At 37.1% G+C, this 19,297-nt stretch overlaps 1 protein-coding gene across 1 annotated transcript in view; it reads right to left on the bottom strand.

The window, feature by feature from the left end:
• Window positions 1-19,297, bottom strand: part of MICU2 (mitochondrial calcium uptake 2) — a 126,033-nt gene that overhangs the window by 43,937 nt on the left and 62,799 nt on the right. The window contains exons 5-6 of the mRNA XM_038573487.1: window positions 3,145-3,192; window positions 2,085-2,167 (exon numbers count right to left, since the gene is read on the bottom strand). Of these exons, the coding sequence (XP_038429415.1) occupies window positions 2,085-2,167; window positions 3,145-3,192 (131 nt within the window). The remainder of the gene's footprint in view (window positions 1-2,084; window positions 2,168-3,144; window positions 3,193-19,297) is intronic.

Below are 19,297 nucleotides of genomic sequence, written 5' to 3'. Positions count from 1 at the left end.
GCGTACAAGCATGATGGTTTGATTCACATGTATTCTGAAATGATTACTGCAGTAAGTTTAGTTAGTATCCATCATATCATATATACACAATAAAAAGCAAAAGCAAAAAAAAAATGTTTTCTCCTTGTTATGAGAACTCCCAGGATTTACTCTTTTGCTATGTATCATATAGCAGTGTTAACTATGGTTGTCATGTTGTACATTACACTACTAGTACTTATTTATCAACTAACTGGAAGTTTATACTTTTTGATCATCTTCTTCCTAGTCTCCTTCCTCCCCAACCCTGCCTCTAGTAACCACAAATCTGATCTCTTTTTCTATGAGCTTGGTTTTTTGTTAGAGTCCACACAGAAGTAAGACCATACAGTATTTGCCTCTCCCGAGTCCCATTTTTTTTAGATTTATTTATTTATTTATTTGAGAGAGAGTGAGCAAGCATGACTGGGAGGGAGGGCAAAGGGAGAGGGAGAGAGAGAATCTCTCTCCGTATGCTTAGATTTATACACTCTTTCAGATAATTTCTAAAATGTCAAATACGCCTACCTTTTTTGGATCTGGTTTTATAAGTTTAATCTCTGATTAGAACCTTTTGTCATGTCCTTTGTTTTTAGACTGTGAGATGGTGTCTTGTATATAAAACCAAGTATCTCAGTAATTAAATTTGCAAAGCCTGTGGAATGGAACTTTGTCAAAGGTGTTTCCTGAGGTATAATTCATATGTAATAAAATGCACTTGTTTAAATATAGTTTGATGGGTTGTAACAAATTTATACACCAAGTCACTAGTATCCTAACCAAGATTTAAAATGTTTCCAGCACTTAAAGATGTTCTCTTATGGAAGCTGCTGCTAATCTGCAGTCAATTCCTTACTCCCTTACTCCCTCTCGACCCAGGCAACCAGTGATCTGCTTTCTGTTAGTATAGATATGTTCCTTTTCTAGAGTTTCATGTCAAAGGACTTATACTGTATGTACACTATTTGTTTCACTTACATACATCCATGTTGTTGTATGTACTGGTAATTTTTTCCTTTTTATTGCTGAGTAGTATTCTATTGTATGGATATAATTTGTTTGTCTAGTCACTTGGTGAACACTTAGGTTGTCTCCAGTTTGGGGCTATTATAAATAAAGTTGTTATGAATATTCACATATAGGCCTTTGGGTAAACCTACGTTTTCTTTTCTTTGACTCTGGAATAAAAACATAGGACTGAATTGCCATGTCATATGCTGAGTATACATTAAGAAGCTACCAATTTTGTTTTCCAAAATGTGTGTATCATTTCACATTCCCATCAGCAATGTAAGAGAGCTCCATGTTTCATGTCTCAAAAACTTTTTTAAAAAAAGTCATAAAGTAGTCATTTATATATGTACTCAGTAGTTATCAATGGTAGGTCTAAGAAGTTAGTATGTACCAAATGCTGTGTTATATATTTATCTACATATTTTATCTTTTTCTTCACAAAAGACTCTAATACATTAAAAACATTTAACTTTGGCACATACCCAAAAGTTTATATGCACTGAGGTATTTTTTTTTTTAATATTGTCATCAACATTCTTGAAATGGAGTGAAATTTACTGGTTGTATGTCTTAGAGTTGTCTTGGAAACATATTTTCAGCTTTTCAAATAGCAAATTTCTGGAAAATCTGCATCCATTTATACCTATTGTAGTTTTTTCATTTTTCTCTATTCTTTATGAAGGCTTAAGTTTTTATTTTTCTTGTTCCTTTTGTGGAGGTAGGGGTGTATAAGAGTAATTTTTTTTTTATAAGAGTAATTTTGAACATATCTATGAGGCCCTTTCCATTTTATTTCCTGCTGAAATCATAAAAATAAAACTCTAAAAAATGTAGATGCACAAGCTCATTTCTCCCACAGGAATCTTATGCTCTATTCCATTACACTTTTTTCAAGGTTGTAATATAGAAAATTTAACACTTTTGAATGTATAAATGATTTCTGGACATTTCATATGTAAGCAGTGGATATAATTTTGATTTTTATGGAAATGTACATCACACAAGCATCCAAATGTTTCATGATAAACCAAAAATAAGTAGAATCTACTTACCTTAAAAAATTCCTTTTTCTCAACCATCTCATTACCATCTGCATCCAGCATTTTAAAAGCAACATGAAACCCAGTATGGGGTTCTGCAATTAAGTGAAAAGTGAATAGTTATTTAAATGTTGGTGAAATGCAAATTATTTACTGATCTATAGGTCTTCAAAAGCTTCCAGAAACTATTATACAAGTGCCTAAACAGAGAAAAAAATAATCTCTTCTCATAACAATTTTCAAAGGCTGATATGTTTTCCTGGCTGCGTTGTTCTGCTATTAAGTGCTTTGCTTCTCAAAGCAAAATTAATTTGAAAATTTATTTCTTTAACTCTACCAGGAGCTTTCCTATATTCTTATAGTAACTTGGTTATTTTCATACTGATTATTAGTCTTTATTTCCCTTTCTCAGAGTATGGCTTTTAAAAAATCTTTTTATTTTGAAGTAATTTTAGACCGAAGAAATGTTGTAAAGATAGTGTATAGTGAGTTCTCATATACTCTTCATTCAGCTTCCTCTAATGTTAACATCTTATATAACTATAGTATCATTGTCAAAACTAAGAAATTAACACCCGTAATAGCATTTTTTTTTTCATTTTTAGCATTTTTAACTGAACTACAGACTATTTAGATTTCATGTTTTTCCACTAATGCTATTTTTCTACTTTAGGATCAAATACAAGAAACCATGTTGCATTTAGTTGTTAGGTCTCCTTATTCTGCTCCAAGTTGTGAAAGTTTCTCAGTCCTTCCTTGATTTTCATGACTAATCTGAAAAGTACTGACCAGGAATTTTGAAGAATGTCTGATGAGGGATTTTTTTTAACATGTGAAGGCTAAGTCTGATTCTTCTCAACAAGTTTTTTAAGGAGACAAAGTTACAGGGAGCCATAGTACAAAGGGAATAGAAGGGCTAATCTAACCCAACAGTATCATTGTGTTAAAAAATAAAAACTAAGGTAGCAATAATGTTTTAATGATAAAGACATAAATACCAAATTTCCAAAACCTTGTTTGCTAAGAACAGATAATTCCACATGATCAGTGACAAAAACTGTAGGGTACTTACTAGTAAGGATTGTAAGCAAGAAAAGATACTCAGTATATGAAATCAGTCCTGAAAGAGATAAAATAAAAACATCAGAAAGTAAGTTTCAGGTTTAGAAGTAATCATACATAAATACTACACGCAAACTTCATTTAATTAAAAACACACATTTTTGGGGCATCTGGGTGGCTCAGTTGCTTAAGCATCTGAGTCTTGATTTCTGTTCAGGTCATGACTTCAGGGTCATGAGATCAATCCCTGTGTCTGGCTCTGGGCATGGAGCCTACTTAGGATTCTCTCTCTCTCCCCTCCGCCACCCACCCCCCTCAAAAAGAAGTGGGGGGAGAAAAAATAAGAACACACATTTTTACTTTAATTTACCTCTCTCTTTGGTATAGTGGAAAATTTCTGTAACAGAGAATTAAGTATAATACTTATACTTAAAATGATACTATACTATTAAAAAAGGGGAATGGATGTTGGCTAGCAAATAATAGGTATCCAGCACAGGTTTTATTTGCACAGCACTTCATGCAATTTCTGCTCAAATTTCACTGTTCATAACATCTCAAGTGGAGCAAATTTAAAAATTCAGTTGAGTAAAACAAAGATCTCAATATATAAAAGGTCAAACTATATTATTGAAAATGAGGTAATTAAATCTTTGCAGCAGTAACTTGATTTTCCTTTGGGAAACCATTCCTTTCCCCTTCTCAAACATGCAGTTTTGGTAGGATGATTCATCCTCACCTTTGAAGGTAGATACTGACTGGCCTAAGTCAATCACTGTATTCTCAGTGAATCGGTACAGAGATGGCAAAGAGCTGACCCAAGCTAAGGAGCAGGTTGCAATAGTCTGGCTGCAGGGACTAGTTCAGGGATGGGCCTTGACCTAAACTGGGTCGCTTAGAGTGGAATTTCTGACAAGAATGCTTAATCATTCACTTTATTATTTTTTTTTCCTTCCCCAACCCCCCTGGATTTTGATGATGTGAGAATGTTTCACTTAGGAATGTGAGGCAATGGAGAGAGTGCCTGGAACTGTCAGACAGCCAGTGTTTAGGGCCTGAGAATGCAGCCAATCTTTAATTGGCAGACCTGAAAGATGGATACTGGTGATGTCTGAGCCCTGGATTAAGTTGAACTTGAAGCCAGCTCTGTGTCTGGCCACTAGCTCTATGTCTGTCCTTACTAGCTCAAATAGATAGTGTCTAGTTTTCCGTGCTTGCAATGAAAAGAATAGCAATAAATATAAAACAATGTCTTATAAATCATGGCTTCCTGATAAGCTAAAAAATTTTTCCTTCTAGATCATAAATTTGATATAATAGCAAAATACACAATTAAACTTTATCATGGAAAACTTCAATCATACACAAAAGTAGAGAGAATATAATGAGTAACTTACATATCAACTTTAGTAATTATCAACTCATTGCAGATTTTATTTTATCTGTACTTCTTTTCACTCCCTTCCCCCCCACTTCGCACTGGATTACTTTTTTAAAAAAGATTTTATTAATTTGAGAGAGAGAGAGAGAGAGAGCGCGTGCACAAGTGAGGAGAAGGACAGAGGCAGAGAAAGATGCAGACTCCCTGCTGAGCAGGGAGCCCAATGTGGGGCTCAATCCCAGGACTCTGGGATCATGACCTGAGCTGAAGACAGACACTTAACTGACTGAGCCACCCAGGCACCACCTCTGTCCACCCCCTCACTGGGTTATTTTGAAACAAATCTAAATATCTTATTTCACAGTAGAAAATTCAAGCTTTATCTCTAAAAGTTCCCTCCTCACAAATATATTTGCCACACCTAAAAAATTACCAGTAATTCCTCAATATCATCAAACTCACATCACTTTTACAAATGTCCCTATTTCAGAAATGCTTTTTTCAAGTGTGCTCAAATCAGGATTCAGAAAATGTCCTTGGTTTGCACTTGGTCAACAGGTCTCAAGTCACTTTTCTTTACTGTGGTAAAATACACATAACAAAAAATTTACCATTTTAGCTATCTTTAAGTATACAGTGTAGTGGCATTAAGTCAATTCATTGTTTTGCAACCATTATCAGAACTTTTCATCATCATAAACTGAAACCCCATATCCATGAAACACTAACTCCATTTTTTTTCTGCCTCCAGCCCCTGTAACCTCTCTTCTGTTTTCGGTTGCTATGAATTTGCCTACTCTAGGGACCTCATACAAATGAAATCATATAGTATTTATCCTTTGTGTCTGGCTTATTTCACTTAGCATGTCTTCAAGGTTCATCCATATTGTAGTATGTGTCAGAATTTCATGCCTTTTTAAGGTGGAAAAATACTCCTTTATATGTATATATACTACATTTTGGTTATCCATTCATCTGTTGATGGACATCTGGGTTGTTTCCATTCTTTGGCTATTGTGATTAATGCTGCTATAAACACTGGTGTACAAGTATCTGTTTGAATCTTTGCTTTTAATTATTTGGGGTATTTACCCAGGGTGCAATTGCTGGACCATACGGTCATTCTGTGCTTAATCTGAGGAACCTCCATACGTTTTTCAAAAGTGGTGGTACCATTTTACATTCCAACCAAGAGTACACAGAGGTTATGATTCCTCCACATCCTGGTCAGCACTTGTTTTTTCTTGATAATAATGGTATTAAGTGGTATCTCATTATGGTTTTGATCTGCATTTCCTTAATGGTTAGTGATGTCAGGCATCTTTTGACGTGTAAATTAGTCAACTGTATATCTTCTTGGAAAAATGTCTATTCCAGTCTTTGCCCATTTTTTAACTGGGTTGTTTGGTTTTCTTGTTGTTGAGTTATAGGAGTTCTTTCTATATACTGGATTTTAACTCCCTATATATGATTTGCTAGTATTTTCTCCTTTCCTGTGGATTGTCTCTTCACTCTTTTGATAGTGTACTTTGATTCACAAAAGTTTTAGATTTTTCTTTTGTTCTCTGTGTCTTAAATCTTTTTTTTTCTTAAAGTAGGCTCCATGCCCAGTGTGGAGCCCAATGTGGGGCCTGAATTCACAATCCTGAGCTCAAGACCTGAGCTGAGATCAAGAGTTTGGATGCTTAACCAACTGAGGTGAATATGAATATGAAGCTGAATATGAAAACTAAATATAAAAATATGAAAATTAAAAAGTGACTGAGAGAAATAACGTCCATATGGAAGAAGCAATGGGAAATAAGCCCACGATGGTACCCAGACATGAAGAATGAAGGCAGAGGGTGATGACAGTGGATTTGCCCTACTGGCTCCCAATCAAATAACACACAGAGTGAGGGCCCAAGTTCAGAGCAAGGCAGGTGAGGACTTTATCTCTAGGTAATTCAGTGTTGTAGTTGCAAATAACTTCAGGTACGCATTTTAAGTGACTTACATTTTTGTGCATTACGAACTTTATGTTTGTCTTTATCTTGGAGCAGGTGTAATTCTTTTTAATAAAAAAGTCCAGTGTCTTCAGATATTTTTCCTTAAAAATATTCAGTGTTTATATGGAAGGAGAATAAATTAAATGTTTTGTCATTATCATAATACCTGAGAGAAGTGCTCTAATATTAGTTGAAGGATTAAAGGATGAAATACTTTGAAATACCATCCCTTGGTAGACTAAAAAAAATGGAGAGTAGCTTTTTTCCCTTTCATTTTGAAGGGAGTACGGCAATGTGAAAAAAATGGCCAAACTGCTAGACTGACGTGGGCTTGGTGCCAAGAGGGGGCCTCATTCTTCTTTACACACACGTATGTGTCTCTACAATGGGACTTTGTGAGAAAGAAAATTCCAGTGTCTTTCTTTGAAATGCTGACTTAAATAAAAAGCTTGAATAAACAGAATTGAGATGATGTGAAAACAGCAACTACACTCCCAAGATAGATTATAAACAGTATGGTTCTACAATAGCATTCTAGGCATCTGCCCTCTGAAAATGCTTTTAAAGAAAACTGATACTTCAGAATATAGGAGAAACAGTTTAATATATGTATTTTTTAATTTAATTATAAAGTAAATGCTGTTAAGTGGCAATGTTTTAAAAGTACATGTTAAATAGGTATTTTAAATAATTATATATATTTTAAAGATTTTATTTATTTATTCATTAGAGACAGAGAGAGACAGAGGGATAGAGACAGAGAGAGAGAGAAAGAGGCAGAGACACAGGCAGAGGGAGAAGCAGGCTCCATGCAGACAGCCTGATGTGGGACTTGATCCTGGAACTCCAGGATCACGCCCTGGGCCCGAAGGCAGGCACTAAACCACTGAGCCACCCAGAGATCCCCTAAATAATTATATTTAAAAATTTGTTAATAAATCCTTAAGGAAAGGCCATTAGAAGACATGACTAAATTCTGTTATTTGCTATGCTTCTCTACAAACATTTTAAATTTGGAACCATTCTAAATATGACTCGCTACTAAGTGCAATTTTGAGAATTCTGTTTCCTAAAGAGAAATTAACATATCCATCATAAGAACATATTTATATATCTTGATGAATCTGATAAATACCTAGGAGGCAGAATTAGAAGGATTTCGTATCTGACTGCATGTGAAAGATGAAAATGGCAAAAAGAGAAAGGGTTCAAAGATATTTCTTGGGTTTTGATAAGGTAGGTGAAAAGTAGTACTACCAAATGAGACCAAGAAAACAAAGCGCTGATTTAGGGAGGACCGTGAGTTCAGTTTGGGATATGACAAACTCAAGGTAACTGAAAGACCCACAAGCAGGCATGTGGCAGCTGGTTTGGGTACAGAAGTCTGAAGCTCAGGAGAGTAGCCAGGGCTACAGATACTGAAGGGGTTTTGAGAGTTTGCAGCATTATCCATGGGTGCTAAACCAAGAGGAGAAGGAAAGCAGTAAACAAAGGACAGAGATCCTAGGGAGCACCAACACTTAAAGGGCAGGAGGAGGAAGAGAAACCAATAACAGAGATAGGTACCAAGAGAACTGAGACAATGTAGTTTCCAAGAATCCAAGAGAACTTGTGGCACATGAATTTGCCTAATAATAATAAAAAGATCTTTTAGTGACACTTGATCTCAAGGCACAGTGGAGGAGCTTTATATATATTATTCCCACCAGAACCATGGAAATAGATAGAGATTGTAACCTTTATTTTACAAATGAAGTAGATGTTAAAGAAAGTTACAAACTCAGGGTATCCAGGAATTATGGAGATCCACAGGTTCAGCCTATGACACTTCGCATCCTTAGGGACGGGTGCTCTTTTCTCAGCTACAGTATGATACAGTGGATGTGTCCGAGGGATGGAGAATATGAAGGGGTAGGATTGAGACTCCAAGCAGAGTGGAGTACAAGCAAGCATAAGAAAACCCACATTAAGAGAGACCAGCATTTGGAAGAATGGTGAGCTAGCAGTTCTTACCCTGCCCTTTCATGGCATTTCTAATTCTTCCTACGTACATAACAACCCTGCTGTTCCTCATTTTCCTGACAGCTGCTTAGTTTCCCTGTCAAGGTTAGGTCATCCTTTGAGTCCTGATTTCAGTCTTTTATTAATGAAGGCTGTTCTTTCATATCTCCTATGTGGTAGGGAGATATGTTTAAAAGTCTCCTCCTGCAGGTGCCCAGTGCAAATTACTTATTCCTTCTCATTGACTTTGAAATGAATGCTATCTATCTTATCTATACTTGCAGTCATTTATTCTTCCTGGATCCTCTTAAAGCCTCTCTCCCTTTCTCTCACTTATCATCTCCTTTCCTTTATTTCTCATACTAATAACTTCATGTACTTTGCATAAAGGAAAAAAACAAAGCTTTCTGCTGTGGACTTCCACTTTCTGTTTTTTCTAATAGGCCATCACTAAAGGCCTTCCCTCCACCTCCCCAGCCATCCAGAAATAGTGGCTTTTAATGCTTTTAGAAATCTTGGAGATGCACGATGCCCCTATTCATTCTGAGAATATAAATAACTCTCCAGCTACCTAACAGGGAGAGAGAACTATCCAATAGGAAAATGTGTGAGTAGGTTGATGAATTTATCTCCTTGACAGTTGGAAAGGTGTATATATATATAGAAAGAGAGACAGAGACAGACATATAGAGATCTATGTGCCTGTAACTGAAAGTTTAAAGAAGTTACTGAAAATCCTCCTCAATGCCTTCTGAAAACAAACATCTATTTTATCTCCCTTATGGCACAGACACAGTGAGGCTGGCAAAGACATACAGAGTCATAGTGCTGCTCCTGAAAACTAGAACCATGATTTCCAGAAGTGACCACACTCTAACAGAGTCCTGACTAAATGCCTCTCATGAGGATGCCTCTCTGACTTATATGCTGATATGCAGAACTGCTTCATGAATCTTGCTACTACAAGCAGAGGCTGAATGGAGAGAATAGTACCCTCAATTTCAAGAAGTGAATAAAACCTTTTAAAACCTTCCCTCCCACCGAAAGGAGAAAGGAATAAAGAAAATATACAGATATTTTTTCCTGTCTGAAACACATTTTAGAAACCGAATAATTGGGATCCCTGGGTGGCGCAGTGGTTTGGTGCTTGCCTTCGGCCCAGGGCGCGATCCTGGAGACCCGGGATCGAATCCCACATTGGGCTCCCGGTGCATGGAGCCTGCTTCTCCCTCTGCCTCTCTCTCTCTCTCTCTGTGTAACTATCATAAATAAATAAAAAATTAAAAAAAAAAAAAAAAGAAACCTAATAACTTTCTATCTGTGGGACCCAGGAAATTGAACAAAATCCCCTACCCCTGGACAAGCAGAACAGGACTGACTCTATTTTGGGCTGCACCCGCCTTGCGCTGACCTGCTTATTACTTAGGGCACTGCCCCTCCCTAGTCAAAGACCAGGACACACCCTCACCGGAAATCCGGCTCAGCGGACCAGCATGACTGTGCAACTTTCTGCGATCCCATTGGCCACTGGCCCCTATAAAGTTGCTAAGCCTCTTAGTCTCGGGGTCCAAGTACCTGCTCCGCTGCCTCGGGTATACTTGGGCCCAGTCTCGAGCTTGTAAAACCCTCGTGTGTTTGCATCCGTGTTGGCTCCTTGGCGGTTTCTTGGATTTGCGATCTTGGGCACAACACTATCTTCCCTTCAAATTTCACTGTTACTTACAAGGCTTCCATTATAGCCTGTTTTATGGAAGCTCCACCACTGTTTGCTACTTCTCTATACCAAGAAAATGAACTTTTGCTTACTGCTCTTAGAAATCTCAACTCCCACATCACGCTTTAGGTCTCAAAAATACCACCCTTCATTTGCCAGATGGCCTCCCACTTCCTTTAGTTTGTTACGTCTTGCCTTCTACTCCATTATCTCCTGTGAAACAGAGTTTCACATTCATGCTAGGGCTGACAAGTCAGCCTCTGTGTTCAAACTCACCTCATCAGAATGACCTGTTTGATTTCCCCAGTTTAGGTAGTTCTGGTTGAATTTCATCAAAGGAGACAAAGAAGATACCACTAGGATGGTAAGAACACAACACAAAACAAAGTATGGGGTACTATAAGCCAAGAGAAGGGACTAGTCTGACGTGAGAACAGGTAATAGCATCAGTACGGCTGGGGTCATAGGTGCCAAGAACACAGAATATCTTCACTGGATCTAATAACAAGGAGGTCACTGATGGTTTTGTTAAGAGTGGTGGTGTTAGAGGATGAGTACCAGACTACAGTGGGCTGATGGCTGAGAGGTGAGGAACTGAGCACAACACAAAACAAAGAGCTTGGCTATGAAAAGGGATTACAAAGTATGGAGAGAGTCACAGGAGGAATGTGTTTCCTTAAATATGGGAGATGTTCATAAGTTATTATGTAAGACGGGAATGATATGGTGCCCAGAAAGAGAATGTGGCAGGGGGAAGGAATGACACCAGAGTGGAGAAGCCTTGGGAAGACAACAGAAGAGGCCTGGGGCAAATACAGAAAGGCAGCACTATTTCTGCTATTGGGAACAGTACTTCTATAACAAAGTGAAGGTGGAAAAACAAACATAGTTGCCGGATGTGGATACAGCAGACTTGGAGGCATTCCTTCATGTAAAGAAAAAAATGCCTTTAAAATTCACTAAATTCTTCTCTGCATAGGATATACATCATAATGAATTTTACTAATTTTAACAATTATCTCCAAGATTGTGAACACAGAATATATGATATTAGAGATACATTCTTATAATCTATGGTAGGGTAGTGCAATTTAAAAAACTGTTTTGTGCTTAACTGCCAAGATCAGGTTTATTTAGTTCAATTAGCTTAATGCACTTTATAGGTTATGTACTTTGAAATAACTATACATCACATAAGATACGGTAATACAATGAATAACTTTAATTTAAATAATATCCAGTTCAGGAAAAGCAAAAATATTCCATAGGATAGTTGCAGGTCATTAAGCATTAAGCTGATAAAACGTTAGTTACTAGGAGGCAGAAGTTTTACCTAATATTATTTTAGAAATATTTTACATCAAAAGGAAGTGTTTTAATGAAAAAGAAGATAAAATTACTTGCTGATAATTTTCATTTTTTTTTCAGATGTAAACATTAGTGCTAGCTGGATTTAATTCTGTTGATAAAGTAATACCAATTAATTTTAACTGGGAAGATCAACAAATTATTGAAAAGTTTTAATTGGAAATATTTTTTAAAAAGATGTAGTTTTTGTACTTTCAATTCATAGAAAGGCTGACTCAAATTACATAACAAAGTCAAGGGACTCACTGAAATAGATCAGAATAATTTGTAATTATCATATTCTTATTAACATTATCAGCATGGCATGCAATTTTAAATGAGCGTCTGTTATGTGCTAAAGAACATTTTAGGCAACGTGCTATGCAAATGACCACACATAGATTTATCCTCTTAGAGAATTTATGGTTTAATTAAAAAATATGACAGACAGTACAGTGCAACAAAATGCAAAGAATGAAAGAGAACAAGATCTCTGGTGGTTTCAGAGATTACTTTCACAGAGTAAGACACCTGATGAGCAGGAAGTTGGCAGGTGAGGGAAGCCTAGCTGATATAGCAGGTGGTATTTGAGGCACTCCTGATAGTATGGAAGATTAGTTAATGCAGGAGATGAGGCTTGTGGAAGAAATTCTTTTCAGAAGTGAAGAGTGTTTCTAAGGTCTTTGAAAATAAGTCTCTCTTCTAGGTACTACAGATTAATCTCTAATCTTTTAGATATTTTTCTCTTAAAATAATCTAAACTTCAGTTTTTATTTTATGACTCTGTCTTAAAATAACTTTTAATAGAATTCCTAAAATTATATACTTATATTAATGATTTATAAAAATGCTGAATTAACCTACTCCTTATTCTATATTCTGCCACAAGGTCAAAATTACTCAAGAATTCTCCCCACCCTTCTTTCTTCCTATGGGAGGCGGGGGAGGGGGAAACAATCAAATATAAAATAACTGAGTTTATATCCATAGACATCACTCAAATTTTCACAACTAGAAAATACAATATTTTTCTTCAAATCCAAAATGTGTTTAGAAAGTATTTGTCAAGAAAAGATATCTTAAAGTTGTAGCTCTGAGCTAAATATCAGTATCTGGAGTTTAAATATGATTCCTAAAATCTCTGAAGTGCCAAATTACTGACAATGTCCTAAAATCTGTATCAACTACAATTTAAAAGGCATTACTTATTTTAACTTATTAACTCACTAATAAGAGGCCAAGATCCAGTTAATACTAAAATCTTACAAAAACATAGAGCAATTACAATGCTACTAATATTATCAGTTATATATTTCCAATGTGCCAGACACATAGTAAGGAAACGGAGACTAATTTGCCAAAGATCAGACAGGTAACTAATAGAGCTGGGAAGCTTAACGCCTATGCTCCTAAGCAGTTCAAGGAGATACTATAAACATTAAAAACATCTTGTTTTATTATATTCTTCAACAATCCCATAAAGGCAGGCATTACTCTCTTGTTTTAAAGGCAATGAAAATGACAATGAAAGAGATAACTTCCTGAGGACAGAAAGCCAGGAAAAATTTGAATTTAAGTCTGCTGATCCAGAACATATGCTCTTATTTATTACCTAGAGACTACCTCTCAGTAAACTGCCACTTAAAAAAGTAAGGAGATTTTTAACCTCTTTAAATACATGTTCTGGTGCTTACTGAAAGGAATCAGGTCAGAGGTGGGGTGGAGGGGTATAAAGATAATTAGACAGTTTAGTATAAGGAACTAATACTTGTAAAATAGACTTAAAGTTTATGTAGTCCACTAAATACACACTGAAGTGTGAGCAGGAATTGATACTAAAATAAGCAATCTGACTGCTACTGACTTCATGGAGCTGGGGTGCTGACATTTTAAAACTAACGTTCACATGCAAAAACAAGGCACAAACAAATGTTGACAAGACAGCATTGCAGATCTCTCGAGCTAATTGTCACAAGCCTTCCGTATTGAATAAACAGGTCAGGAGCCACTAATTTGGAAGTTGGCTTAATTCTCCAACTCCTTCAGAAAAGAGGAAAGAACATTATCACCAACTTCAGGTGAAGACTTTCTCTACTTATCACAGACTGGTCCTTATATAAAAAAGACCACGGGAGCAAAAGACGTGAAGAGAAATCTCACAGAGGAAGACATAGACATGGCCAACATGCACATGAGAAAATGCTCCGCATCACTTGCCATCAAGGAAATACAAATCAAAACCACAATGAGATACCACCTCACACCAGTGAGAATGGGGAAAATTAACAAGGCAGGAAACCACAAATGTTGGAGAGGATGCAGAGAAAAGGGAACCCTCTTACACTGTTGGTGGGAATGGGAACTGGTGCAGCCACTCTAGAAAACTGTGTGGAGGTTTCTCAAAGAGTTAAAAATAGACCTGCCCTGACCCAGCAATTGCACTGTTGGGGATTTACCCCAAAGATACAGATGCAATGAAACGCCAGGACACCTGCACCCCGATGTTTATAGCAGCAGTGTCCACAATAGCCAAACTGTGGAAGGAGCCTCGGTGTCCATTGAAAGATGAATGGATAAAGAAGCTGTGGTCTATGTATGCAATGGAATATTACTCAGCCATTAGAAATGACAAATACCCACCATTTGCTTCAACGTGGATGGAACTGGAGGGTATTATGCTGAGTGAAGTAAGTCAATCGGAGAAGGACAAACACTATATGTTCTCATTCATTTGGGGAATATAAATAATAGTGAAAGGGAATAAAGGGGAAAGGAGAAAAAATAAGTGGGAAATATCAGAAAGGGAGACAGAACATAAAGACTCCTAACTCTGGGAAACGATCTAGGGGTGGTGGAAGGGGAGGAGGGTGGGGGGGCGGGGGGTGGGGAGTGACTGGGTTGTGGGCACCGAGGGGGGCACTTGACAGGATGAGCACTGGGTGTTATTCTGTATGTTGGTAAATTGAACACCGATAAAAAATAAAATTATTATAAAAAAAAAAGACCACGGGAGACCCTCTGCCTATTTGTACGAGAATATTCAAATATATCCCAGTGACACTGAAATGAAATTCAGCTTGAACAGACAGGACAGTAAAGCTAAATGCTTTTTATTTATTTAACAATTTTTATTTACAGTGTAGTTAACAGAGTATAAAATTGGTTTTAGGAGTACAATTTAGTGATTTATGACTTACATGTAACACCCAGTACTCATCCCAAGTGCCCTCCTTCATGCCCATTGCCCACTTAGCTCAGCCCCCACCCACCTCCCCTCCAGCAACCCTCCCCTTTGTTCTCTATACTAGAATCTCATGGTTTGTCTCCTTTTCTCTTTTTTTCCCCATCCCCTAATTCATCTATTTTGTTTCTTAAGCACAGATGAGTGAAATCATATGGTATTTGTCTTTGTCTGACTTATTATTTCACTTGGGATAATATACTCAGGCTGTATCCATGCCATTGCAAATGGCAAAATTTCAATATTTTGATGGCTGAGTAATACTCCATTGTACATATGTATATACACCATCACTTCTTTATGTATTCATCTATGGATGGACATTTGGGCTCTTTCCATAATTTGGTGCCTGCTGATAGTGCTGCTATAAACATCAGGGTGCATATATATGCCCCTTTGAATCAGTATGTTTGCATCCTTTAGGTAAATACCTAGTGCTGCAATTGCTGCATCACAGGGTAGTTCTGTTTTTAACTTTTTGAGGAATTTCAATACTGTTCTCCAGAGTGGCTGCACCAGCTTTCATTCCTACCAACAGTATAAGAGGGTTCCCCTTTCTCTGCATCCTCACAAAAATCTGTGGTTTCCTAACTTAATTTTAGCCATTCTAACTGGTGCAAGGTGGTATCATCACATCATGGTTTTGATTTGTATTTCCCTTATGATGAATGATGTTGAGCATCTTTTCATTCTGTTAGCCATCTGGCTGTCTTCTTTCAAAATGTGTCTATTCATGTCTTCTGCCCATTTCTTAACTGGATTATTTAATTTTGGGTTTTTTTTTTTTTTTAAAGACTTTATTTATTCATGAGAGACAGAGAGGCACAGGCACAGGCAGGGGGAGAAGCAGGCTCCATGCAGGGAGCCTGATATGGAACTTGATCCAGGGTCCCAAGATCACGCCCTTGGCTGAAGGCAGGAGCTCAACCACTGAGCCACCCAAGTGTCCCAGGGAATGTCTTTCTATTTCTTTGTGTCCTCTTCAATTTCTTTCATAAGTGTTCTATGGTTTTCAGAGTACAGACCTTTTATCTCTTTGGTTACGTTTATTCCTAAGTATCTTATGGTTTTTGGTGTAATTGTAAATGGGATCAATCCCTTGATTTCCCTTTCTGCTGCTCATTATTGGTGTATAGAAATGCCATAGATTTCTGTATGTTAATTTTGTATCCTGTGACTACTGAATTTGTGGATCAGTTCTAGCAATTTTTTGGTGGAGTCTTTCAGGTTTTCTACATAGGGTATCATTTCATCTGCAAATAGTGAAAGTTTGACTTCTTCCTTGCCAATTTGGATGCCTTTTATTTATTTTTTGTTGTCTGTTTGCTGAGGCTAGGACTTCTAAGTACTATGTTAAGTAATAATGGTGACAGTGGGCGTCCCTGTTGTGTTCCTGACCTTAGGGGAAAAGCTCTTGGTTTTTCCCTATTGAGGATGATATGAACTGCGGGCGGGCCTTTATAATGTTAAGGTATGTTCCATCCATACCTACTTTGTTGAGTTTTTTTTTTTTTTTTTTTTTTTAAGATTTTATTCGTTAATGAGAGGCAGAGAGAGAGAGAGAGAGAGAGAGAGAGAGAGAGAGAGAGATTGAGAGCGTGGCAGAGACACAGGCAGAGGGAGAAGCAGACTCTATGCAGGAAGCCTGACATGGGACTCGATCCTGGGTCTCTAGGATCAGGCCCTAGGCTGAAGGCGGTGCTAAACCGCTTAGCCACCTGGGCTGCCCTGTTGAGAGTTTTTTTTTTTTTTTTAAATCAAGAATGGATGCTGTATTTTGCCAAATGCTTTTCCTGTATCTATCGACAGTATTATATAGTTCTTATCCTTTTTAAAAAAATATTAGCATGGTGTATCAGGTTGATTGATTTGGAAATATTAAACCATCCTTGCAGCCCAGGAATAAAATCCCATTTGACTGTGGTGGATAATCCTTTTAATGCACTGTTGGATCCTACTGATTAGTATCTTGTTGAGAATTTTTGCAACCATGTTCATCAGGGATATTGGCCTATAATTCTCCTTTTTAGTGGGAGTCTTTGTCTGGTTTTGGGATCAAGGTAATGCTGGACTCAGAAATGAGTTTGAAAGTTTTCCTTCCATTTCTATTTTATGGAATAGTTAGAAGAATAGATTTTAACTCTTTTTTAAATATTTGGTAGAATTTCCCTAGGAAGCCATCTGGCCCTGGACTTTTGTTTGTTGGGAGATTTTTTTACTATTAATTCAATTTTGTTACTAGTTTATAGGTCCATTCAAATTTTCTATTTCTTCCTATTTCAATTTTGGTAGTTTGTATATTTCTAGGAATTTATCCATTTTTTTCAGATTGCCCAATCTGCTGGTAAATAAGTTTTCATAATATTCTAATTGTTTGTATTTCTATGGTGCTGTGAGTTTTTTCATTCATTATTTTATTTATTTATTTTTTCTTTTTGATAAGGATGGTTAGGGGTTTATCAATTTTATTAATTCTTTCAAAGAACCAATTCCTAGTTTAATCGATCTGTTTTACAGGCTTTTTATTGTTTTCTTTTCTATAACATTTATTTCTGCTCTAATCTTTATTTCCCTTCTGCTGGTTTTAGGCTTTATTTGTTGTTTCTTTTCCAGCTCCTTTAGGTGTAAGATGAGGTTGTGTATTTGAGACTTTTTTTTGCTTCCTGAGGTAAGCCTGTATTGCTATACACTTCCCTCTTTTTTTTTTTTTTTAAGATTTTATTTATTTATTCATGAGAGACACAGAGAGAAGGGAGAGGGAGAAGCAGGCTCCATGCAGGCAGTCCAATGTGGGACCCGATCCCGGGACTACAGGATCATGCCCTGAGCTGAAGGCAGACGCTTAACTGCTGAGCCACCCCGGCGTCCCTATGCTTCCCTCTTATGACTGCTTTGCTGCATCCCAAAGATTCTGGACTGTTGTGTTTTCATTTTCATTTGTTTCCATGTTTTAAAATTTCTTCCTTAATTTCCAGGTTAACCTATTCATTCTTTCTAGGATGTTCTTTAACCTCCATGTGCCTGTGGTCTTCCCAAATTTTTTCTGGTGGTTGATTTCAAGTTTCAAAAGAGTTGTGGTCAGCAAATATGCATGGTATGATCTCAATCTTTTTTTGTATTTGTTGAGGCCTGATTTGTGACCTAGTAATGTGATTTATTCTGGAGAATGTTCTATGTATACTCGAAAAGGATGTGTATTCTTCTGCTTTAGTTTGAATGTTCTGAATATATCTGTTAAGTCCCTCTGGTCCAGCATGTCATTCAAAGCCACTGTTTGCTTGTTGATTTTCTGCTTAGATTATCTATCCATTGCAGGAAGTGGCATGTTAAAGTTCCCTACTATTATTGTATTGTTACAGTTCTTTATGTTTGTAATCAATTGATTTATATATTTGGGTGCTCCCAAGGTAGGGACATAAATATTTACAATTGTTAGATCTTCTTGTTGGGGGGAAACCTGGGTGGCTCAGCAGTGTAGCGCCTGCCTTTGGCCTGGGGCGTGATCCTGGGGTCCCGGGATCGAGTTCCGCATCAGGCTCCCGGCATGGAGCCTGCTTCTGCTTCTGCCTGTGTCTCTGCCTCTCTTTCTCTCTCTGTGTCTATCATGAATAAATAAATAAAATCCTGTAAAAAAAAAAAAAGATCTTCTTGTTGGATAGACCCTTTTATTATGATATAGTAACCTTCTTCATCTCTTGTTACAATCTTTGGTTTAAAATCTAGTTTGTCTGATATAAGGATGGCTATTTCAGCTTTCTTTTAATGTCCATTAGCATGATGAATGGTTCTCCATCTCTTCGCTTTCAGTCTATAGGTGTCTTTAGGCCCAAAGTGAGTCTCTTGTAGGCAGTGTATAAACGGGTCTTATTTTTTTATTCATTCCCATACTGTATGTCTTTTGATTGGAGCATTTAGTCCATTTACATTCGGAGTGATTACTGACAGTAATGAACTTAGTGCCATTGTATTACCAGTAAAGTTGTTTCTGGAGATTTTTTCTGTTCCTTTCTAGTCTTTGTTGCTTTTGATCTTTCTTTCCTACTTGAAGAGTTCCCTTTAATATTTCTTGCAGGGCTGGTTCAGTGGTCATGAACTCGTTTATTTTTTGTTTGTCTGCGAAACTCTTTATTTCTCCTATTATGCCTTGTTGGATAAAATATTCCTGGCCCCATTTTTCCCACTCCAAATGTTGAATATATTATGCCTCTCCTTTCTGGCTTGCCAAGTTGTTGTTGTTTTTTTTAAAGATTTTACTTATTTATTTGAAAGAGAGAGAGAGCAAGTGCACAAATGGCAGGGGGAGGGGCAGTGTAAGAGGGAGAAGCAGATTCCCTGCTGAGTAGGGTGCCTGATGTGGGGGGGATCACAACCTGAGCCGAAGGCAGACATTTAACCAACTGAGCTACTCAGGAGCCCGTGGCCTGCCAAGTTTCTGTGAATTAAGTCTGCAGCTTGTTATGCTTTGTAAATTAGGGATTTCTTTTCCCTTAT

The sequence above is a fragment of the Canis lupus genome, chromosome 25, assembly GCF_011100685.1.
Source record: "Canis lupus familiaris isolate Mischka breed German Shepherd chromosome 25, alternate assembly UU_Cfam_GSD_1.0, whole genome shotgun sequence".
NCBI classification, from domain to species: domain Eukaryota; kingdom Metazoa; phylum Chordata; class Mammalia; order Carnivora; family Canidae; genus Canis; species Canis lupus.
Note: the sequence above shows the minus strand (reverse complement) of the source record. Positions and strands in the feature narration are given on the sequence as shown.